The sequence below is a fragment of the Trematomus bernacchii genome, unplaced genomic scaffold, assembly GCF_902827165.1.
Source record: "Trematomus bernacchii unplaced genomic scaffold, fTreBer1.1, whole genome shotgun sequence".
Taxonomy (NCBI): Eukaryota; Metazoa; Chordata; class Actinopteri; order Perciformes; family Nototheniidae; genus Trematomus; species Trematomus bernacchii.
The window spans coordinates 604,905-630,058 of NW_022987740.1; the positions used below are offsets into that span (position 1 = coordinate 604,905).

Here is a 25,154-nt window from a genome sequence, read left to right on the forward strand (position 1 = left end):
CGTTGTTCCTGACGTTCACTGCAGACTCTATTTACATGTTGAGGACACAAAGACGTTTAAGAGACAGAAATACAGACTTGGACGGCGCTGCGAGCTTTTCCCCTTAAACTCCCCCATGGCAACTGTAACCGCCACCCCCCACCACCCCCCCCCCCCCCCCGACTGCAAGAGGATTCATAGGAATGTACTGTAAGACACAAGAAACACTTAGTAATCTGCACAACACCACAATACACCATATTTACTTTAAAGGCTGCAGCATAAAAACCCTTAAGTTCTTTAAAAGTTTCCTTAAGTATGAAGGCCTAAAAATTAAGGATTCACAGGAATGTACTGTAAGAAACAAGAAACACTTAGCCTCGCTCTGTTTCTCACGGAAACTTCTCTCACTCAGACTCTCAGATCGCTGCAGCTGCTGCACGCTGACCGGCTGCTGCACGCTGACCGGCTGCGCGCTGACCGGCTGCACGCTGACCGGCTGCGCGCTGACCGGCTGCGCGCTGACCGGCTGCGCGCTGACCGGCTGCGCGGTGACCGGCTGCGCGCTGACCGGCTGCGCGCTGACCGGCTGCGCGCTGACCGGCTGCGCGGTGACCGGCTGCGCGCTGACCGGCTGCGCGCTGACCGGCTGCGCGGTGACCGGCTGCGCGCTGACCGGCTGCACGCTGACCGGCTGCACGCTGACCGGCTGTAATACAAGCATAACACATGATCAGGTTATCTGGATTGATCCGTCTTTATTTGGTGTCATGAAGGTTCAAACGTCCTCATAAAAACAGCCCAGAGCTTCAGAGAGATGCCTGATTCAAAAATACACATCTAACCGTTTATGAAAAAAGTGAAATAGACGGAGGATAAGAAAAAGGGTTTCATCTTTTAGTAAATAATTATGTAAAAAAAACCGGATTTAATCACTTATTGCTTTGCCCCTAAAGAAAGGAAAAATAATCTTTATGGCACATGATTAAAGATTTAGAAAGACATTTGAATCAGAGATCATTTATTTCAAATTGGATTTTATTTAATGTTGTCCACATAATTAAAATTAAATTAAATGTAAATACATCCTAATATTACTGTACCTATAGTACTGTAAAAATAATTATGATATCATAAATAATAATAGTTATAATCACCAGATTTCTCTATTTTTTTTAGAAATGTCTGGGCTCTGATTGTTTGTGAGTTTATTAAAACATGAAATTTCCACCGTTGTGTAAACTTTGTCCTGAGGCTGCAGATATGACTGAGCAGCAGACACACCCTGCACCTCAGACACACACACACACACACACACACACACACACACACACACACACACACACACACACACACACACACACACACACACACACACACACACACACACACACACACACACACACACACACACACCCTCACACACACACACACACACAACACACACACACCCTGCCAGTACCTGGTTACACATAAACACTTTCCCAACCTCTGATCCACACTAAAACACAGCCGCAGGTCATAATAATCACACACACACACACTGACACACAGCCACGCCTGTCTTGTTCCTGTTGCCGTGTCAACGCCACACCTTGAACACACACGTTTCCAACACTGAGCTGCATTTCTCAACTCTGACTTCACTTTCTAGCTGAACACACATTTTACTGCAAGTACCTGAAGTAGTGGCTTCTAGTCTTCTACAGGGGGTATCTCTTTGTTTCAGTCCATACATCTGAACATACTGACATACAAAGCAATTTCCTGCATGTTTCAGTAATAAAGTGTGTATGAATGAGTGAGTGAATGGTGTGTGTACGTGTATCAGAATATAGAGAGGAATGACAGTGGACAGTATGGTGTGTGAGAGAGGAGACGTCCTTTAAAGATGTTAGACTCATACCTGCTGTACACACTACAGGTGAATAGGGTAACAACTGTAACTGTGAACCACACACACACACACACACACACACACACACACACACACACACACACACACACACACACACACACACATACACACACACATACACACACACACACACACACACACACACACACACACACACACACACACACACACACACACACACACACACACACACACACACACACACACACACACACACACACACACACACACAATTCATTACTGACATTAACACAATTATCTTTCATATTACCATTTTTCTAACAGGTAATGTTAAATATGCTAAAGCTCCTCTTCCTCCTCAGCAGGATGAAGGCGCCCTCTGGTGTTCTGCATCAGTTTCCAATATTCTCCTGCTGATGATCAGGTATCAGTATCAGTGTGTAGTGTCTCTACTTTAAAGAGTCCTCTCCTGCTGATGTTCAGGTGTATATCAGTATGTAGTGTGTAGTGTCTCTACTTTAAAGAGTCCTCTCCTGCTGATGTTCAGGTGTATATCAGTATGTAGTGTCTCTACTTTAAAGAGTCCTCTCCTGCAGATGTTCAGGTGTATATCAGTATGTAGTGTCTCTACTTTAAAGAGTCCTCTCCTGCAGATGTTCAGGTGTATATCAGTATGTAGTGTCTCTACTTTAAAGAGTCCTCTCCTGCTGATGTTCAGGTGTATATCAGTATGTAGCGTCTCTACTTTAAAGAGTCCTCTCCTGCTGATGTTCAGGTGTATATCAGTATGTAGCGTCTCTACTTTAAAGAGTTCTCTCCTGCTGATGTTCAGGTGTATATCAGTATGTAGTGTCTCTACTTTAAAGAGTCCTCTCCTGCTGATGTTCAGGTGTATATCAGTATGTAGTGTCTCTACTTTAAAGAGTTCTCTCCTGCTGATGTTCAGGTGTATATCAGTATGTAGTGTCTCTACTTTAAAGAGTCCTCTCCTGATGATGTTCAGGTGTATATCAGTATGTAGTGTCTCTACTTTAAAGAGTCCTCTCCTGCTGATGTTCAGGTGTATATCAGTATGTAGTGTCTCTACTTTAAAGAGTCCTCTCCTGCTGATCTTCAGGTGTATATCAGTATGTAGTGTCTCTACTTTAAAGAGTCCTCTCCTGCTGATGTTCAGGTGTATATCAGTATGTAGTGTCTCTACTTTAAAGAGTCCTCTCCTGCTGATGTTCAGGTGTATATCAGTATGTAGTGTCTCTACTTTAAAGAGTCCTCTCCTGCTGATGTTCAGGTGTATATCAGTATGTAGTGTCTCTACTTTAAAGAGTCCTCTCCTGCTGATGTTCAGGTGTATATCAGTATGTAGTGTCTCTACTTTAAAGAGTCCTCTCCTGCTGATGTTCAGGTGTATATCAGTATGTAGTGTCTCTACTTTAAAGAGTCCTCTCCTGCTGATGTTCAGGTGTATATCAGTATGTAGTGTCTCTACTTTAAAGAGTCCTCTCCTGCTGATGTTCAGGTGTATATCAGTATGTAGTGTCTCTACTTTAAAGAGTCCTCTCCTGCTGATGTTCAGGTGTATATCAGTATGTAGTGTCTCTACTTTAAAGAGTCCTCTCCTGCTGATGTTCAGGTGTATATCAGTATGTAGTGTCTCTACTTTAAAGAGTCCTCTCCTGCTGATGTTCAGGTGTATATCAGTATGTAGTGTCTCTACTTTAAAGAGTCCTCTCCTGCTGATGTTCAGGTGTATATCAGTATGTAGTGTCTCTACTTTAAAGAGTCCTCTCCTGCTGATGTTCAGGTGTATATCAGTATGTAGTGTCTCTACTTTAAAGAGTCCTCTCCTGCTGATGTTCAGGTGTATATCAGTATGTAGTGTCTCTACTTTAAAGAGTCCTCTCCTGCTGATGTTCAGGTGTATATCAGTATGTAGTGTCTCTACTTTAAAGAGTCCTCTCCTGCTGATGTTCAGGTGTATATCAGTATGTAGTGTCTCTACTTTAAAGAGTCCTATGTCACTTCTCAAAACACATCTCTTCACACTGGTATATGCTCCCTGATCACACATCCTGTGTTCTTGTTGATTATATTGTCTTGTTTTTCAGATCTTATACGGCTACCTTGAGAGCCGTGAAAGGCACCTCGATCATTCAAATACAAACACAGGGATTTTACCTTTTGCATTTACATGCACCAAAAAACTAAAACCTTGTATTAAAATATTCTTTAAGAACAAAATGTTAAAGCAAGGTTTTGTTTACCAGGCTATGTAATTGTAATTTTTTAATATAGAAAAATAAAAAATAAAAAATAAAAAATAAAAAATTCTATTAGAAGTCCAAGGTAAGGCACGGGCCGGCGCATATCGCTCAAAGGAATCCCTCGCCATATGAACTATGACCCTTAGAAAGTAAAAGTGAAGAGGCACAACGTGTCAACTCCCTTAGGATAGGTCTGAGAAACAGGGGTATGAAAAGAAAAGTAAGAAACAGAGGAAGAGAGGCACAACATGTCTCTACATGCACTCTCCTAAAATATTAAACGAGAAAGGGGTGAAGAAATACAAAGAAAGAAACTGAAATGAAAAGGCACCACATTGCGTAAATGCTTCCCCTTAGAATAGGGTGGAAATTATGAAAAGGGGACTCTGCCTCTCCATTGACACCCTTGATGGCGTTTCCTACAAATATCTGGGCTTTTGGTTGGACAGTAATCTGAACTTTAAACACCTTATTGAAGTTTTAACAAAGAAATTGAAATTCACTCTTGGCTTCCTTTTCAGACTTAAATGTTGTTTTTCAATTTCATCCCGTAAAAGGTTGGTCTCTGGCTTATTCCTGTCCCAGCTGGACTACGGTGATACAATCTATAGATTTGCCTGTCCCACTGTTTTGGCCAAACTTGACCCACTTTACCATGCTGCACTGTGATGTATCAAATGCACCCTATAGGACTCATCACTGCACACTGTATAGCCTAACTGGATGGTCCTCACTTACTATGCGTAGGATGCAGCACTGGTTTTTATTAATGTATAAAGCCATTTTAGGAAAGCTTCCACTCTACATATGTGTCAGATTTGCCCCAGTTTGTGACTCTTACAACCTCAGATCCAGTGCCTGGATACGGGTCCAGGTTCCTGCTGTACGGACTGAGGCTGGAAAAAGGAGTCTTTCTTATTATGGTCCTTGGTCTTGGAATGACCTTCAATCAAGCCTCAAACTGAGGGCACTTGTCTCTATATCATGTTTTAAATTGAAGTTGTCTGAAGTCCTCACCACCAGCTGCTCTTGCAGTAACAAGTAGTGTACTTTTCTTACTGTCCTAATGTGCACAATGTAGTGACTGTTTTTTCGTCTTTTGTTTTCTTAGTTATGTTCTCTGTATTTTATATGTTTGTGTTATGTGTAACGTTGCTGCCTTCTTGGCCAGGTCAGCATTGAAAATGAGATTTTATCTCAATGCTTTTATCTGGTTAAATAAAAAAAAAAAAAAAAAAAAATGGTTGATACGTTTATGGGTTTGTGACTTTGGAGCTGTAATGATAGCATGATGTTTTACTCACTAGGTAACAGCTTGGAAGATGATATTACTGCCATCAGTGCTGAAGTGTGTTCCTCAGAGGGCCGTAGTGTTACTCTGTCCTGTACATATTCAGTTAAAGCTGATAACCTCCAGTGGTACAGACAGGATCCTGGATCAGCTCCTCAGTTCCTCCTCCTGATCACTGACACAGCACAGCCTCACGTGGTGGAAGCAAAACCTCCAATCCCTCGACTGAATGCCACACTGAACTTGGAGAGAAATCAAGTGGATCTGCAGATCTCCTCTGCTGCAGTGACAGACTCTGCTGTGTACTACTGTGCTCTGAAGCCCACAGTGACAGGAAACACCACAACTCTGTACAAAAACCTTTGGAGCAAAGACAACACAATACTGCACAGCATCCACCAGAGGGAGTCTCTCTCTGTTAAACATCAATAGTTTGTGATGATACAGTCATGTCAAATGTAGGAACAATTGTTCCCTACTAATAATAATAATAATAATAATAATACATTTGATTTGTAAAGCACCTTTCATTGCTAACAGCAATCCCAAGGTGCTACAGGAGGCATAATAAAAACAAACAAAAGAAACAAAAGTGTAATCAAAAGCTTTTTTAAAAAGAAAGGTTTTTAGGCCTTTCCTGAAGGCGTCAGTGGTCTGTGGAGTCCTCAGGTGGTCTGGGAGGGAATTCCACAGGTGAGGAGCAGCTGCACACTATACAAACACATGGACTGCCTTTGATTCACATCCACAGGTTCAAATAATTAACTCAGTCAGTGAATCTGGCCTTTCATCACAGGTTAAAATACAATTAAGTAGTCTTAATGAACTTAACATTACATTACATTAGATTGCATTTAGCTGACGCTTTTATCCAAAGCGACTTACAATAAGTGCATTCGACCAAGAAGATACAAACTTGAAGAAAACAGAATCATATAAGTACATCAGAGGCCTGTACTACGAAGCCGGATTTTCCTAACCTGGATATGTTGGAGTTAGCCGGTTGGCCCAATCCAAAACATACGCACTCTCACTAAACTGTACTACGCCGCTGCTTATCAAGTGGATCGCTCAAGCCAGCCGTGTCCTATCTAGTTAGGTGCGCGTTCAAAAAATTGAACTGTTGAAACAACTTCAAAACATTCATCTGCTACTCAGTATTATGTATCTAATACCTAATATATATATATATCATTCCAATAACTTGTATATAGACTCGTACTGCACTATTCCACATCATCACTTTATTTTATAACTATTTTTCTTTTTGTATTGCTCTTGCTCTTATTGTTATTATGTTATTATGTTGCATTGTTGGAGAAGCCTGTGACATAAGATTTTCAACTACATAATTACTCTGTAGCTATGTCAGATTGACAATAAAGAACCTTGAACCTTGAACCTTGAACCTTGTTCACATGAAAGGGGTGGTATCTGGAGCATTCGACCAATCACAAACATGGACAGGCGTATTGACAGCGCAGCGTCATACTTCCTGAATGAAAAGTGAACTTTAATATTAGTCAAATATGAAGAAGTTAAACTTTAAACATCCATGACTTAAACACTTTATCCAGGATCAAAGCCACATAGCTGCACCTGCAAGGTGAATACAGCTGGTAACAGAGAAAGTGTTTGAATGTGTACATTAACAGGTTTATGATATCACTGCCCCGTCTAAGACACGATCTGACTTTAATTACATTTGACTCGAGTGTTTCATCAACTTAATGTGTTGCTTAAAATAATACTTCTGCATACAGTATGTGACACTGTGAGTGTTGCACGGCCAGATACGGCTCAGCTGACTCAGATAAGGAAATATATGATACATTATGATGTGATATGATATGAATGATAATGGGACACATCGACGTCTGCACTCACAGTGCCGCGGACTGTACGTAATGTTACTCTGATCCGGTTACTTATGTTGTGGCAGATATTTAAGTAAGCTTTCTTAACGCTAATGTTATAATAGTCAGATTGCTCTGAAGATGGGAGGGGATATTCTATTAATGTTCACGTTCACACAGTCTGTGATTTTTGCCGGCCGTCTTTCCTGCAACGGCAGTTTTCCTGTATTTCCTCTATCCTGTAATATGACTTGATAGCTTTAAACTCTGCACACAGAGCTCTGATTGGTCAGCAGGCGGTGCTTTCACTGAGTTGATCTCTTAGCCTGCAACCTAACCTCCTCCCGAGGAGGTTAGCCGCTCAGCATAAGTTACCATGGAGATCTAGCCCGCTAAAAAGAGAACCAGCGTCGTAGGACCGGAAAGCCCGAGTTTTCCCTGAAGTCAGCCGGCTAAGCGACAATCCGGCTTCGTAGTGCAGGCCTCAGGTTTCATAGAGCCAAAACATTTCATGTGCTACTCAACTGGCTTTAGATAAGCCAGTCCTTTATTAGTATATAAGTGCTTTGTTAGTATGTAATAGTGATGTGTCGGTCGCGAACGAGCCGATTCTTTTGAACGGCTCTTTGGTACGAACGAGGGGATGCGAGTCCTACTTGGTGAGAGCCGTTCTTGTTATCGTTCAATCGTTGGTCCGCACTCACTGCCTGCCAAAATCCACTCGCCTTTTAAATAGCTTGATTTTGTTCCCCAAACGTATTCTGTGAAGATCCGCCCCTACTCTGTTTGGTAGGTTTCAGCCTTCTTATTATACATCCATGGTTTCAGCACGAGGAGTGAGATGGGGTGGGTGTTAACGGAATACACGAGAGAGAGAAGTCATAACAAGTGGTACAGGACAGGTAGACAACGTGTTTTTCGGATGGAAAATGAGCCAAACGCGAAAACGCAGCAGCATTTGGATTCACTTCAACCAAAACCCAGGCAGCTTTATTTACTTAACACATACAGAGGGTAAATTCAAAGTACATTCACTGACATGATGACATGGATATGGCGCCACCTTGTGTCATGTTTACAATGCCGATTATTGACATTAGGTCTGGCAATACAGTCAATCATTATCCTGGTGATTATTTTGCAAATAAACCTAGTAACCTTCAAAAAACAGCTCTTTGAAAGGAACGGAGCCATAAGATCCGGCTCCCTTCAAAGAGCCATAATTCCCATCACTAGTATGTAAGTGCTTAATTAGTAATTAAAATAAGTGTCTCTATTTTTTTGTCAGTCTGTGATCATATGGTGTACCACAGGGTTCAATGTGAGGTCCTCTCATTTTGTCATTGGATTCAGTTTATCTCTAAGCACAATGTGATAATAGGTTCTATTGGAACAGCAGCTTGTGTTGTGGTGTTCAAGACCTTTTAAATGACACCTGTGAATCAATATTCTCATTAGATTAAGATCATTTTAAACAGATTTCTCTCTCGATGAAACACCTCTCACTAATCTGACTTCACGTTAACGCCTGTCATTGTTATTGCTACGTTTTTGTACATTTCAATGTATGAGTCAGTGAGAAACACAAAGAGAACTAACTGTTTTTAATATGAGAAAAGTATTTTGATGGTTTAAAACCAGTAAAACTTGATTCTCTGGCCCCGCCCACTGACGTTTATATCAACCAATGAGATGATTTGTGAGATGTTTGAGGAATTAAAAGCACAATCATCTGATGTTGAGGAGAAGGGCTGAGCAGCAGAGAGGCTGTTTCCTGCTTCACTTCTGCAGGAGGAGAACTCATCTGCTGACTGTTCGACTTTACCATCTCCAAAGACATGTTGCTTTACCTCTGGTTACTCTTCTCTCTCTTCATAGGTGAGTGTTGGAACAGAGATAAAGTCTTATTTAACCCGCTGTATTAGCCAGAGATTTCATAACTGGAGGTTTGATTGTGTAAGGCAGCAATCGTTGTGATCTATGAAGACATTTGGTCATGTTTTATCTCAAACTGATCAAAGATGACAGGAAATTGAAGACCCTCCGTTGAGTCTCTTAATGTTAAAATCTCCTGCAGACTAACTGACATGAATAATTCTCATTTTGCAGCCCTGGGCTCCATGAACAGCATAAAGCCAGAAAGAAGTGAAGAACATGTTGCAGAGGGCAGAAACATCAGCCTGACATGTAAATATGAGGGGACTATCTACAATATCCAGTGGTACCGACAATACCAGAGATCCAGACCAGAGTTCCTGCTCTCCATCACAGAGGCAGGAGGGATCCATCCCACTGAATCTGATTTCTCTGCTCACATTGACAAAACAGAGAAACGAGTTGATCTGGAGATCATCTCAGCTAAAGTGACAGACTCTGCTGTGTACTACTGTGCTCTGACGCCCACAGTGACAGGAAACACCTACACTCTGTACAAAAACCTTTGGAGCACAGACAACACAATACTGCACAACATCCACCAGAGGGAGTCTCTCTCTGATAAACATCAATAGTTTGTGATGATACAATCATTTAGTTTACCTGCTTGATCATTTCTAAAGGTTTATGTCAGGTATATAAATGTATGAACAATTGTGCACTACCATACAAACACATGTACTGCCTTTGATTCACATCAACAGGTTAACATGTTTAACTCAATCAGTTAATCTGACCTGTTATCACAGATTAAACATAAAATGTAGTCTCCATGAATTTAAAATAAGTGTAAAAAAAAAGTAATTTTCTGTCAGTCTGTGATTTCATGTGGTGTACCACAGGGTTCAATCCTAGGTCCTCTCACTTTGTCATTGGATTCAGTTTATCTCCAAGCCCAATTTGATGAAAGGTTCTATTGGAACAGCAGCTTGTGTTGTGGTGTTCAAGACCTTTTAAATGTCGGATCTGAAGAAATATTTGTAATAGATTAAGATCATTTTAAACAGATTTCTCTCTCGATGAAGCACCTCTCACTAGTGATGGGAATTATGGCTCTTTGAAGGGAGCCGGATCTTATGGCTCCGTTCCTTTCAAAGAGCCGTTCAAAAGAGCCGTTCAAAAGAGCCGTTTTTTTAAGGTTACTAGGTTTATCTGCAAAATAATCACCAGGATAATGATTGACTGTATTGCCAGACCTAATGTCAATAATCGGCATTGTAAACATGACACAAGGTGGCGCCATATCCATGTCATCATGTCAGTGAATGTACTTTGAATTTACCCTCTGTATGTGTTAAGTAAATAAAGTTGCCTTGCCTTGAATGAAATTCATGCAACTCTTAATATTAGATACTGTGTTTTTAAGTGGCGATGGAGATTATTTGTTGATCCTGCTTTAAAGGATATTTTGCCTTTACAAATGGTGCGCTTTATCACTGCCTGGGTTTTGGTTGAAGTGAATCCAAATGCTGCTGCGTTTCCGCGTTTGGCTCATTCACCATCCGAAAAACACGTTGGCTACCTGTCCTGTACCACTTGTTATGACTTCTCTCTCTCGCGTATTCCGTTAAGACCCACCCCATCTCACTCCTCGTGCTGAAACCTACCAAACAGAGTAGGGGCGGATCTTCACAGAATACGTTTGGGGAACAAAATCAAGCTTTTTAAAAGGCGAGTGGATTTTGGCAGGCAGTGAGTGCGGACCAACGATTGAACGATAACAAGAACGGCTCTCACAAAGTAGGACTCGGTTCCCCTCGTTCGTACCAAAGAGCCGTTCAAAAGAATCGGCTCGTTCGCGACCGACACATCACTACCTCTCACTAATATGACTTCACGTTAACGCCCGTCATTGTTATTATTACGTTTTTATTTACTGACTGATCAAACACTTTAAATCACCTCTCTCAATAAACTGGTACACATCACACACTCAAAATTTGATTGCTTTTGTTCTTATCTTTATAAAATAAGTTACTCTGGTGGTCTGTGATTTCATGTGGTGTACCACAGGGTTCAATCCTAGGTCCTCTGACTTTTTATTTACAGACTGCCTTTGGATCTGTTACCCAGGAGGAAGTGTAACTGAGAGAAGTGAAATACAGATCTAAGAGGAGACTGTTCCTGAACTATAGAAGAGAGAGGAACTTCCATATTCACCAGAGTTCAACGCAGACCATTATCATCATCACCTTCATTCAACATGCTGTCATTAGACTATTATTTACATTCCCTACTGTTAGTTTCCATTCTAAGAGGTACGTAACATTCTGCATGAAAACGTTAACTTCTAATGTTGATAAAATGTGATCTATTAACTGAGTCTTTTGAATTACTCCTCTCTTCAGGGGTCAGCTGTGAAGATCTCACTGCATTACAGAAAGAAGAGTTCAGTCCAGAAGGCAGCTCTGTTACTCTGTCCTACAGATACTCCAAAACTATAACAGGTAGTGATGATTTCTTCTGGTATCGACAATATCCAGGAAAACAACCAGAGTTTCTTCTCTACATCTCAGGAGTTATTTTTATTCTATCAAAGATTCAGAAATCAGACACAAAGTTCTCTTCTAAACTGTCTGAAGGAAAGCAACGAGTGGATCTGAGCATCTCCTCTGCTGCAGTGACAGACTCTGCTGTGTTCTACTGTGCTGTGAGGCCCACAGTGACAGGAAACACCAACACTCTGTACACAAACACCAGCTAACACACTGACAAGCTGCTGGAAGCCTTTTCTCCACACTGTTGTACTGAGCTGTTCACCTCCACTAGAGGGCCACATTATCAAGTAGGCGGTGCACGTCTTCTGCACTGTGTTCAACCATCCAGTCAATAAGAAGTGCTGCTGTGAAGAGAACCATCCTCACACTGAATGCTGAACATCAGCTACTTCCTGCTGCTGATTTAAACCTTGTTGTAGAGATGGAACATTGGCTGTGGATTATTCTTGCTGCTCTCTCCTTTGGTAAGATAGAAACTACAACATGTTTCTAGGTAACTGTTTAAAGCTACTGATTGTTCTCCTTTAATCCATCATCTTTATTGATTCATCTCTTCCTCTGCATGGTCTCTTCTTCCCCAGAGTGTAAAGGACAAGACACAGTGACCCAGCCAGCAGGAGATGTCAGCACTACTGAAGGAGACACAGTTACACTTGGCTGCACATTTCAGACATCTAATACAGCCTATCTGTTCTGGTACAAACAAGAAGTCAATGGTTACCCAAAGTACATGCTGATGCGTTACTCAAGAACTGGAGATAATGCTGAAGAGTTCAAGAAAGACAGATTTGATGCTGCACTCAACAAGACATCAGTTCCTCTGCAGATCTCCTCTGCTGCAGTGACAGACTCTGCTGTGTACTACTGTGCTCTGCAGCCCACAGTGACAGGAAACACCAACACTCTGTACAAAAACCTTTGGAGCAAAGACAACACAATACTGCACAGCATCCACCTGAGGGAGTCTCTCTCTGTCAGACTTCAGCAGTTTGTGATGATACAGTAATGTAATTTACCTGCTTGATATTTTGAATTCTATGTACAATTGTGCACTAACATACAAACACATGTACTGCCTTTGATTCACATCAACAGGTTCAAATGTTTAACTCAATAAGGCAATCTGACCTGTTATCAAAGATTAAAGATATAATGTAGTCTCCATGAATTTAAAATAAGTTTTTCAGTTTTTCTGTCAGTCTGTGATTTCATGTGGTGTACCACAGGGTTCAATCCTAGGTCCTCTCACTTTGTTATTGGATTAAGTTTATCTCTGAGCACAATGTGATTGTAGGTTCTATTGGAACAGCAGCTTGTGTTGTGGTGTTCAAGACCTTTTAAATGTTGGGTATGAAGTACAATTCGTATTAGATTAAGATGATTTAAAACACATTTCTCTCTAGATGAAGCACCTCTCACTAATCTGACTTCACGTTAACGCCCGTCATTGTTACTTTTTTTTACTGACTGATCAAACACTTGAAATCACCTCTCTCAATAAACTGGTACACATCAGAGACTCAAGTTTTGATTGCTTTTGTTCTTATCTTTATAAAATAAGTTACTCTGGTGGTCTGTAATTTATTGTGGTGTACCACAGGGTTCAATCCTAGGTCCTCTGACTTTTTATTTACAGACTGCCTTTGGATCTGTTACCCAGGAGGAAGTGTAACTGAGAGAAGTGAAATACAGATCTAAGAGGAGACAGAGAGATTCAGGGAGGAGCTAAGATGTTCCTGAACTATAGAAGAGAGAGGAACTTCCATATTCACCAGAGTTCAACGCAGACCATCATCATCACCTTCATTCAACATGCTGTCATTAGACTATTATTTACATTCCCTACTGTTAGTTTCCATTCTAAGAGGTACGTAACATTCTGCATGAAAACGTTAACTTCTAATGTTGATAAAATGTGATCTATTAACTGAGTCTTTTGAATTACTCCTCTCTTCAGGGGTCAGCTGTGAAGATCTCACTGCATTACAGAAAGAAGAGTTCAGTCCAGAAGGCAGCTCTGTTACTCTGTCCTACAGATACTCCAAACAAGCAACTGGTGGTGATTATTTCTTCTGGTATCGACAATATCCAGGAAAACCACCAGAGTTCATCTTCTCTCATTTAGGAATTGGAGGAATACTTAAAGATCCAATCCCTGGACTGAAGTTTACAGTGAAGTCAAACCAAATCAATCTGAGCCTCTCCTCTGCTGCAGTGACAGACTCTGCTGTGTTCTACTGTGCTGTGAAGCCCACAGTGACAGGAAACACCAACACTCTGTACAAAAACCTTTGGAGCAAAGACAACACAATACTGCACAGCATCCACCAGAGGGAGTCTCTCTCTGTTAGACTTTAGGGAAACAACACAACTAATGTTCAAACAACTGAACCCCCAGCAGAGAGGAAGTGAAACTGAGAGAAGTGAAATACAGATCTAAGAGGAGACAGAGAGATTCAGGGAGGAGCTAAGATGTTCCTGAACTATAGAAGAGAGAGGAACTTCCATATTCACCAGAGTTCAACACAGACCATCATCATCATCACCTTCATTCAACATGCTGTCATTAGACTATTATTTACATTCCCTACTGTTAGTTTCCATTCTAAGAGGTACGTAACATTCTACATGAAAACGTTGACTTCTATTGTTGATCAAATGTGATCTATTAACTGAGTCTTTTGAATTACTCCTCTCTTCAGGGGTCAGCTGTGAAGATCTCACTGCATTACAGAAAGAAGAGTTCAGACCAGAAGGCAGCACTGTTACTCTGTCCTACAGATACTCCAAAACTATAACAGCTACTGATTATTTCTTCTGGTATCGACAATATCCAGGAAAACCACCAGAGTTCCTCATCCTTCAGTGGGGAACAAAACCTGCATCAAACTCTCGACTGTCCGTTAAATCGGATGAGGATAAAACCCAGATCAATCTGAGCCTCTCCTCTGCTGCAGTGACAGACTCTGCTGTGTACTACTGTGCTGTGCAGCCCACAGTGACAGGAAACACCACAACTCTGTACAAAAACCTCTGCAGCTTCTCCCTGAACATTCACACACTTCAGATCCCGCCTTTTTCTGAACAACATCGCCATCAAGTGGACACCTCGAACAACTTCTCCTCTCAAAGTGACACACATCCAACCTCTGAGGGAGACTTCAAAGATGAAGAGCAGTCTGTCTGGCCTGTCCATCCACCGGCTCCTGAAAGTGGATGAACTTGTTAAACTGGTCCTGACTAACATACGATTCACTGCAGTGTGAGGTGGAAAAGTTCATGGTGAAGAACAAGCGTTAGATTATTGCAGTGGTGTAATGTAACTAAGTACATTTACTCACACTGTACGGAAGTAAAACATTGAGGTAATTGTACTTTTTTACTAATTTATACTTTTACTTCATTACATTATGTAGGCAAGTGTTGTACTTTGTACTTCACTACGTGTATTTTACAGATTGACTGACATAGCAGATTTAGGATATTAATACGCAATATAAATCGACACACATTATAGTATAGACGAAGCTACCCAGTACTGTATAAAGTCATTCAAATAAACCCCACCTTTACCCCCCATCAATAATTTTAACAACCAAAAATACCTGGTGGATAAAATGGCCACTTTGCACAACGCATACTTTTACTTTTGGTACGTAAAGTATTGTTTTTATGCTAATACTTTTTGACTCTTATTGAGGTTACATTTGAATGCAAATAATGAGAGTACTTCTTCCCCCTCTGGATTGCTGACTCATTATATTCTTTGCTCCGCAGCTTCTTCCTGACGGACACCAGTTCCTCCTCTTCAAAGTCTCCAGTCCATTAGCCTGTTAAGCCCTGAGCCTGTTTTTCAGGTCTCAGGCTCGAAAATGACATTCCCAGAACAAATGACCATATCTTGCCTTCTAAAAGGGTTAATTAATAATCTTTTTTTCTCAAAGTAATGATAAACCTGTGAGTTGGATGTAGAAAAGTCAGAACAATATAGATGTCTTTTATTTTAAAGAAAATTCAGATTTTACATAGTAAAAAACTGTAAATTATAGTGTCCGTCCAAAAATTATTTTTTACTTATAGTGAAAACTACCCTTGGATGATGGGTTAGTAGACTAAAAGCTTTAGGAATCCAAAGTACAACATATAATAAGTACCCTGTATCAAGATTGATGCAAAACAAGTGACATTTGACCTTTTTAGAGAGGTTTAGCCAAACAAACTCCACCTCTGAGGTGATTTGGGTGGAAATGTTTTTTTTTCCATATCTCTGGCCCCCCTTGCTCGATTTTGATGGTTGACACCTCTTTCTGACCGTTAGAGCCAATATAATCTAAGGGGGATTCCCCCAGACACACATGTTGTAAAACGAAAAGGTGGGGGCTTCGCTCATGTAATTTTGCATCAGAGTGAACCTATCTCTAGCTTTGACATCTGGAAACGGAAAAGCAGTTTTAATGCTTATGGATTATCAGAAATCATTTCAAAGGGACACAGACACATTGGATTAACCTATGGATTAACTTCAGCAGCGTTTTTATCGTTTTAATGCCATTGAAGACCACTTTTGAGCAGACTACAGAGACAAGGTAACCATGTTAGCATTATTAGCTACCTAGCGCCACATGTTTTGATGTCTGTTTTTGTTTATAACGTCGCGATTTCGTATAATTGAGTGATAATGAGGGTACCCTTCGATTCTGTGTCACCTCACGATGTGAATCGATGTCATGGATGTGCAGAAAAGATAAATAATAAGGTTTTGTGAGTGATTTTCGGTGCAGTAATCTGTTAGCATTTTTCGCTCGTTGCTAATTCAGAGGCTCAGCGTTAGCATTGTGGGTTTTATTTTGAAAAAAAAATAAGAACGATCAGTAAGATGAGTTTCTTCCCGTTACATGGATATAAAACATTCATAGTTTATTAAATGAACATGCCCTCAGACACTGTTTCCTGCAAGATGTTGCGGGAGGGCCTCGGTACCGGGGTCTCTCGGGCTTAACAGGTTAATGGCGCCCGAAGTTGGAAGAAAAACTCTAGCTCTGAGCCTGATGACAAAATCTAACGAAACCACAAAAGCTCTCTGAGATGGGAAACAAGCTTGTGTTGTAACATGTCTGCAGCCCACAGTGACAGGAAACACCAAACCGCTGTACAGAAACCTCTGGAGCAGAGACAACACAATACTGATCAACATTAAACACAAAAGACAAAACAAACGGATGGATTCACGTTGTATTTAACTGAAGACGTTTCAATAATCTCTACGTACTGGTTTACTTCACAGACTTGGGTTTGTTAGTGCGTTTGTTCTTATCTTTATAAAATATGTTTCTCTGTTGTTCTCTCTTGGTCTGTGATTAATTAAGGTGTACCACAGGGTTCAATCCTAGGTCCTCTCAGTTTATATTTACATGCTGCTTTATCTGAGGAATTGTCTTTGTTTTGCAGACAATACGTGAAGAGTCTGATATAATTCAGTCAACGTAGCAGCTGGATTTTCTTTTGTAAATTTAGGAATTAGTTTAAGGAAATTAAGTGATAAGAGATCACCAAACTATAACAATGATCAACTGCAGCTGATACAACATGCTGCTACCAGTCTGTTACCCAGGAGGAAGTGTAACTGAGAGAAGTGAAATACAGACCTAAGAGGAGACAGAGAGATTCAGGGAGGAGCTAAGATGTTCCTGAACTATAGAAGAGAGAGGAACTTCCATATTCACCAGAGTTCAACACAGACCATCATCATCACCTTCATTCAACATGCTGTCCCTGCAGAACTCAGCTTTTTCTCTGATGTTGTTTGCAATCTTATCCGGTTAGTAGATGGATACAAAATCAGTGTCAACGCTTTCTGAGTGTGGTTCTGCTAAAAGGACTTTTATAACATTAAATAACAGAGTTATTCTTTCCCTTAGGCGTCAGCTGTGAAGATCTGACTCCAGTCAAAACAGACGAGTTCAGTTCAGAAGGCAGCACTGTTACTCTGTCCTACAAAGCTGGATCTAATGCTAATTATTACTTCTGGTATCGACAATATCCTGGAAAACCACCAGAGTTCCTCATCTCACACTCTGCTTCAGGCCAAGTAGGAACTAACCCAATCCCTGGACTGAATATTACAGTGACGAAAAAGCAAAAGGAGTCAAACCGAATCAATATGATCATCTCCTCTGCTGCAGTGACAGACTCTGCTGTGTACTACTGTGCTCTGAGGCCCACAGTGACAGGAAACACCAACACTCTGTACAAAAACCTTTGGAGCAAAGACAACACAGTACTGCACAGCATCCACCAGAGGGAGTCTCTCTCTGTTAGACTTCAGCAGAGTTTATCAGTCCTCTTTATACTCGCTGTAGCTCAGAGTTTCTCAACTTGCAGATATGATGCATCTGATTATCTCAGTGTTGCTGGCTGCTATGAGTCTTGGTATGAACTCTTTGATATCAGTCTAACATTGAGATGATTCTCTAACATGTCCCTGATACTGTTTGTTGCTGTTTTACAGAATGCAGAGCCCAAAGAGACAACGTGCTGCAACCTGAAGCAGAAAAGACTGCTACTAAAGGAGAGGCAGTAACACTTGGCTGTCACTATAACAGCAGTTCATCAAATGACTATCTCTTCTGGTACAAACAGCTCGGAGACAACAGCCCCACATTCATCCTGAGCCGCTTTAAGATCGGCACGGGGAAAACAGAGGACGAGGACAGATTCTCATCCACATTGGATTCAAGCTTAAGATCCGTTCCTCTGAAGATCCAGAAGCTTCAGCTGTCTGACTCTGCTGTGTACTACTGTGCTCTGCAGCCCACAGTGACAGGAAACACCAACACTCTGTACAAAAACCTTTGGAGCAAAGACAACACAATACTGCACAGCATCCACCAGAGGGAGTCTCTCTCTGTTAGACTTTAGGGAAACAACACAAGAAACTCTCAAACAATTCAACCACCAGCAGAGAGCCATCCTGTATTTGATGCTTCAACACCACGCTACTTTAATTGATCTGAAACATTTATCCTAATAACTTTTTATGAGTGCAGTCCACCAGGTGCCAGACTCCTGATGGACCTTCACCAACACTTCTTATTTTTCATATTTATTCCCACTTGCCCTGACATCTGCAGTCTTCAAACCACTCTTAAAGAGCAACCTAGGGCAGGGGTCGGTAACCGTAGGCACGTGGCACGCGGTACCGTAACCAGTGGCACACTAGGAATAAGTAGAATAAGTGTGCAAAATATTTAAATTGTATTTTCGGATCCTGAACGAGACCGCTGCCAGAGCGCGTCTCCCCGTTACCTGCAGAAGGAAGACATGCACGCAACGCAGCGCAGAAGGAAACAAAAAATGTAAGAAATCTAGACCGCAACAGAATTAAACAAGCGACTGCCTGTTTTTCCTGGCCATGGACAGGTTCCTTGAACACAACACAAGCGTAACATGTCATTACGGGGTATAGTGCTGCCGGAACGCGGCTCCGGCACTTCAAAAATTGCAGTACCCATAAGGAGCCCCATGAAAAGATAATCACATTGGTTGCTTAAACATTTTTTTCTTAATGTTCTCAAATTGTTTGGGCCCCTGTCAGTCACGGGCCCTCAGAATCGTCCTACCTTTTCACCCCCTTACGGCGCCCCTGCGTACACATGCCGCAGTTTTTGCGTGGCTGTGTCTTTAGTTGTAAGCCCAGTGGCATCTGTTCATCTGACATATGATCATACAATAATGCCATGGAAAATAATATGCTACATTACAGTTCAACTGTTGATAAACATCAACAGTTAGTGATGATACAGTAATGTTGTTTACCTGCTTGATCATTTGAAATCTATGAACAATTTTACCATAGAAACACATGTACTGCCTTGATTCAAGTAGTCTCCATGTACTTAAAATAAGTGTCTCTAATTTTCTGTCAGTCTGTGATTTGATGTGGCGTACCACAGGGTTCAATCCAAGGTCCTCTCACTTTGTCATTGGTTTCAGTTTATCTCGAAACCCAATGTGATCGTAGGTTCTATTGGAACAGCAGCTTGTGTTGTGGTGTTCAAGACCTTTTCAATGTTGGGTATGAAGTACAATTCTTATTAGATTAAGATCATTTTAAACAGATTTCTCTCTAGATGAAACACCTCTCACTAATCTGACTTCACGTTAACGCCCGTCATTGTTATTGCCACGTTTTCCTTCTTTACTGACTGATCAAACACGTGAAATCACCTCTCTCAATAAACTGGTACACATCACACACTCAAGATTTGATTGCTTTTGTTCTTATCTTTATAAAATAAGTTAATCTGGTGGTCTGTGATTAATCGTGGTGTACCACAGGGTTCAATCCTAGGTCCTCTGACTTTTTTATTTACAGACTGCCTTTGGATCTGTTACCCAGGAGGAAGTGTAACTGAGAGAAGTGAAATACAGATCTAAGAGGAGACAGAGAGATTCAGGGAGGAGCTAAGATGTTCCTGAACTATAGAAGAGAGAGGAACTTCCATATTCACCAGAGTTCAACACAGACCATCATCATCACCTTCATTCAACATGCTGTCATTAGATAATTGTTTCATTTTTTTATTTTTAGTGTCCGTTCTAAGAGGTACGTAACATTCTGCGCGAATAAGTTGAATTACAGATTAATTTAATGCGATTTATTAAATGAATACTTTGAATTACTCCTCTCTCCAGTCAGCTGTGAAGATCTCACTCCATCAAAGCCAGAAGAGTTCAGTCCAGAAGGCAGCACTGTTACTCTGTCCTACAGATACTACAAAACTATAGCAGCTAATGATTATTTCTACTGGTATCGACAATATCCAGGAAAACCACCAGAGTTCCTCATCCTTCACTGGGGAACAACACCTGCATCAAGCTCTCGACTGTCCGTTAAACCGAGTGAGGATAAAACCCAGGTCTATCTGAGCATCTCCTCTGCTGCAGTGACAGACTCTGCTGTGTTCTACTGTGCTGTGCAGCCCACAGTGACAGGAAACACCAACACTCTGTACAAAAACCTTTGGAGCAAAGACAACACAGTACTGCACTACATCCACCAGAGGGAGTCTCTCTCTGTTCACCTTCAGCAGGATGTGATGATACAGTCTAGATTAGATTCTCTCAGACTCACAGCTGTGATGAAGAGCTCCAGAAACTCATTGGACATCTGAGTCTCCTCCTGCTGACTGCAGAGCTTCATGACTGACACCTCTCTGATTCCAGCTGTGAACATCAGACCAAACACAACTCACTAAACGTTTCCATACTGAACAACCACAGCTTTCCCCTCTGTGAACATGGAGAAACTGGCTGCAATTCTGCTCTGTTCAGCTCTCATAGGTACGTATGTTTCTGACAGGAGAAGGGGAAATATGAAGACTTTTTCAAAGCATTACACATCCACTTTGGATTTTGGATAAACGCTTTACAGGAGTGTTGTTTTTTCACTAAGGAATTGATGGGTTTGTGACTTTGGAGCTGTAATGATAGCATGATGTTTTCCTCACTAGGTAACAGCTTGGAAGATGATATTACTGCCATCAGTGCTGAAGTGTGTTCCTCAGAGGGCCGTAGTGTTACTCTGTCCTGTACATATTCAGTTAAAGCTGAAAACCTCCAGTGGTACAGACAGGATCCTGGATCAGCTCCTCAGTTCCTCCTCCTGATCACTGACACAACACAGCCTTACGTGGTGGAAGCAAAACCTCCAATCCCTCGACTGAATGCCACACTGAACTTGGAGAGAAATCAAGTGGATCTGCAGATCTCCTCTGCTGCAGTGACAGACTCTGCTGTGTACTACTGTGCTCTGCAGCCCACAGTGACAGGAAACACCACAACTCTGTACAAAAACCTTTGGAGCAAAGACAACACAATCCTGCACAGCATCCACCAGAGGGAGTCTCTCTCTGTTAGACTTTAGGGAAACAACACAACTAATGTTCAAACAACTCAACCCCCAGCAGAGAGGCATCTTTTATTTGATGCTTCAACACCACGTTACTTTAATTTATCTCTCACATTTATCCTAATACTTTTTAATGAGAGCATTCCACCATGTGCCAGACTCCTGATGGACCTTCACCAACACTTCCTGTTATTCATATTTATTCCAACAGGCCCTCAAAACTGCAGTCTTCAAACCACTCTTAAAGAACTACCTAGGCGCTTCACTGATGAACATTTATAGGCCGGGTAAAATAATAAAAAAGTTCAACAGCTAAAAAGCTGTTTTGGCACTAAATAACTGTTTTGATGTGTTCCAGTCACACAGCACTGAGACTGCTCTAATTAACGTTTTAATCCACTTAAACACAGACAGTGGCAGAATCTCACTGTCAGTATTATTAGTTCTCAGCGCTGCATTTTAAACTGTTGAACACAACATATTACTAGACCGACTGGAAAACTGGGTGGGACTCTGGCACTGTTTGTATTGGTCTGAATGCTACTTAACAGACAGGAAAAACGTTGTTTCTATAGGTAACTAAACAACTGAGTTGACGAATATGACATGTGGGGTTCCTCAAGGCTCCATCCTGGGGACTCTTCTCTTTAACATCTACATGCTTCCACTAGCTTAGTTAATGGATAACAATGAAATAAGTTACCATAGCTATGCAGACGACACACACGTGATAACATGAAAAAAGAAACTGAGAGAAGTGAAATACAGATCTAAGAGGAGACAGAGAGATTCAGGGAGGAGCTAAGATGTTCCTGAACTATAGAAGAGAGAGGAACTTCCATATTCACCAGAGTTCAACACAGACCATCATCATCACCTTCATTCAACATGCTGTCATTACATCATTGTTTCATTTTTTTATTTTTAGTGTCCGTTCTAAGAGGTATGTAACATTCTGCGCAAAAAAGTTGAATTACAGATTAATTTAATGCGATTTATTAAATGAATACTTTGAATTACTCCTCTCTCCAGTCAGCTGTGAAGATCTCACTCCATCAAAGCCAGAAGAGTTCAGTCCAGAAGGCAGCACTGTTACTCTGTCCTACAGATACTCCAAAACTATAACAGCTAATGATTATTTCTACTGGTATCGACAATATCCAGGAAAACCACCAGAGTTCCTCATCCTTCACTTGGGAACAACACCTGCATCAAACTCTCGACTCTCCGTTAAACCGAGTGAGGATAAAACCCAGATCTATCTGAGCATCTCCTCTGCTGCAGTGACAGACTCTGCTGTGTACTACTGTGCTGTGGAGCCCACAGTGACAGGAAACACCAACACTCTGTACAAAAACCTTTGGAGCAAAGACAACACAATCCTGCACAGCATCCACCAGAGGGAGTCTCTCTCTGTTAGACTTTAGGGAAACAACACAACTAATGCTCAAACAACTCAACCCCCAGCAGAGAGGCATCTTTTATTTGATGCTTCAACACCACGTTACTTTAATTTATCTCTCACATTTATCCTAATACTTTTTAATGAGAGCATTCCACCATCTGCCAGACTCCTGATGGACCTTCACCAACACTTCCTGTTATTCATATTTATTCCCACAGGCCCTGAAAACTGCAGTCATCAAACCACTCTTAAAGAACTACCTAGGCGCTTCACTGATGAACATTTATAGGCCGGTTAAAATAATTGAAAAACTTGTTTTCAACAGCTAAACAACTGTATTGGAACTAAATAACTGTTTTGATGTGTTCCAGTCACACAGCACTGAGTCTGCTCTTGTTAAGGTCTTTAATGACATCTACTTAAACACGGACAGAGGCAGAATCTCACTGTCAGTATTATTAGTTCTCAGCGCTGCATTTTAAACTGTTGACCACAACATATTACTAGACCAACTGGAAAACTGGGTGGGACTCTCCTGCACTGTTTGTATTGGTCTGAATGCTACTTAACAGGCAGGAAAAACGTTGTTTCTATAGGTAACTAAACAACTGAGTTGACGAATATGACATGTGGCGTTCCTCAAGGCTCCATCCTGGGGACTCTTCTCTTTAACATCTACATGCTTCCACTAGCTTAGTTAATGGATAACAATGAAATAAGTTACCATAGCTATGCAGACGACACACACGTGATAACATGAAAAAAGAAATTGAGAGAAGTGAAATACAGATCTAAGAGGAGACAGAGAGATTCAGGGAGGAGCTAAGATGTTCCTGAACTATAGAAGAGAGAGGAACTTCCATATTCACCAGAGTTCAACACAGACCATCATCATCACCTTCATTCAACATGCTGTCATTAGACTATTATTTACATTCCCTACTGTTAGTTTCCATTCTAAGAGGTACGTAACATTCTGCATGAAAACGTTAACTTCTAATGTTGATCAAATGTGATCTATTAACTGAGTCTTTTGAATTACTCCTCTCTTCAGGGGTCAGCTGTGAAGATCTCACTGCATTACAGAAAGAAGAGTTCAGTCCAGAAGGCAGCACTGTTACTCTGTCCTACAGATACTCCAAAACTATAACGGCTAGTGAAGATTTCTTCTGGTATCGACAATATCCAGGAAAACAACCAGAGTTTCTTCTCTACATCTCAGGAACAAGTTTTACAAGACTAGCAGAGTCTCTGAAATCAGACACAACGTTCTCTTCTAAACTGTCTGCAGAAAAGAACATATATCTGAGCATCTCCTCTGCTGCAGTGACAGACTCTGCTGTGTTCTACTGTGCTGTGAGGCCCACAGTGACAGGAAACACCAACACTCTGTACACAAACACCAGCTGACACACTGACAAGCTGCTGGAAGCCTTTTCTCCACACTGTTGTACTGAGCTGTTCACCTCCACTAGAGGGCCACATTATCAAGTAGGCGGTGCACGTCTTCTGCACTGTGTTCAACCATCCAGTCAATAAGAAGTGCTGCTGTGAAGAGAACCATCCTCACACTGAATGCTGAACATCAGCTACTTCCTGCTGCTGATTTAAACCTTGTTGTAGAGATGGAACATTGGCTGTGGATTATTCTTGCTGCTCTCTCCTTTGGTAAGATAGAAACTACAACATGTTTCTAGGTAACTGTTTAAAGCTACTGATTGTTCTCCTTTAATCCATCATCTTTATTGATTCATCTCTTCCTCTGCATGGTCTCTTCTTCCCCAGAGTGTAAAGGACAAGACACAGTGACCCAGCCAGCAGGAGATGTCAGCGCTACTGAAGGAGACACAGTTACACTTGACTGCACATTTCAGACATCTAAGACAGCCTATCTGTTCTGGTAGAAACAAGAAGTCAATGGTTACCCAAAGTACATGCTGAAGCGTTACTCAGCAACTGGAGAGAATGCTGCAGAGTTCAAGAAAGACAGATTTGAGGCTACATTCAACAAGACATCAGTTCCTCTGCAGATCTCCTCTGCTGCAGTGACAGACTCTGCTGTGTACTACTGTGCTCTGAGGCCCACAGTGACAGGAAACACCAACACTCTGTACAAAAACCTTTGGAGCAAAGACAACAC

General features: G+C 41.3%; 6 gene segments (V, D, J or C); all 6 read left to right on the top strand.

The window, feature by feature from the left end:
* The first annotated feature begins 9,023 nt into the window (after positions 1 to 9,023).
* On the top strand, positions 9,024 to 9,776 carry LOC117496377. The segment is given in 2 exon segments: positions 9,024 to 9,144; positions 9,376 to 9,776. Coding segments are annotated over 2 exon segments (441 nt in total).
* A 2,140-nt stretch (positions 9,777 to 11,916) lies between these two features.
* LOC117496306 lies at positions 11,917 to 12,964 on the top strand. The segment is given in 2 exon segments: positions 11,917 to 12,163; positions 12,281 to 12,964. Coding segments are annotated over 2 exon segments (468 nt in total).
* A 1,155-nt stretch (positions 12,965 to 14,119) lies between these two features.
* Positions 14,120 to 15,064, top strand: LOC117496305. The segment is given in 2 exon segments: positions 14,120 to 14,311; positions 14,402 to 15,064. Coding segments are annotated over 2 exon segments (573 nt in total).
* Positions 15,065 to 16,724: 1,660 nt separating this feature from the next.
* Positions 16,725 to 18,617, top strand: LOC117496367. The segment is given in 3 exon segments: positions 16,725 to 17,517; positions 17,618 to 18,128; positions 18,208 to 18,617. Coding segments are annotated over 2 exon segments (456 nt in total).
* Positions 18,618 to 20,270: 1,653 nt separating this feature from the next.
* On the top strand, positions 20,271 to 20,878 carry LOC117496368 (the record flags this gene model as incomplete). The annotated part of the segment is given in 2 exon segments: positions 20,271 to 20,304; positions 20,394 to 20,878. Coding segments are annotated over 2 exon segments (513 nt in total), but the record flags the coding sequence as incomplete, so codon positions are not given.
* A 3-nt stretch (positions 20,879 to 20,881) lies between these two features.
* On the top strand, positions 20,882 to 24,424 carry LOC117496369. The segment is given in 3 exon segments: positions 20,882 to 21,041; positions 21,212 to 21,514; positions 24,069 to 24,424. Coding segments are annotated over 3 exon segments (702 nt in total).
* Positions 24,425 to 25,154: the final 730 nt, after the last annotated feature.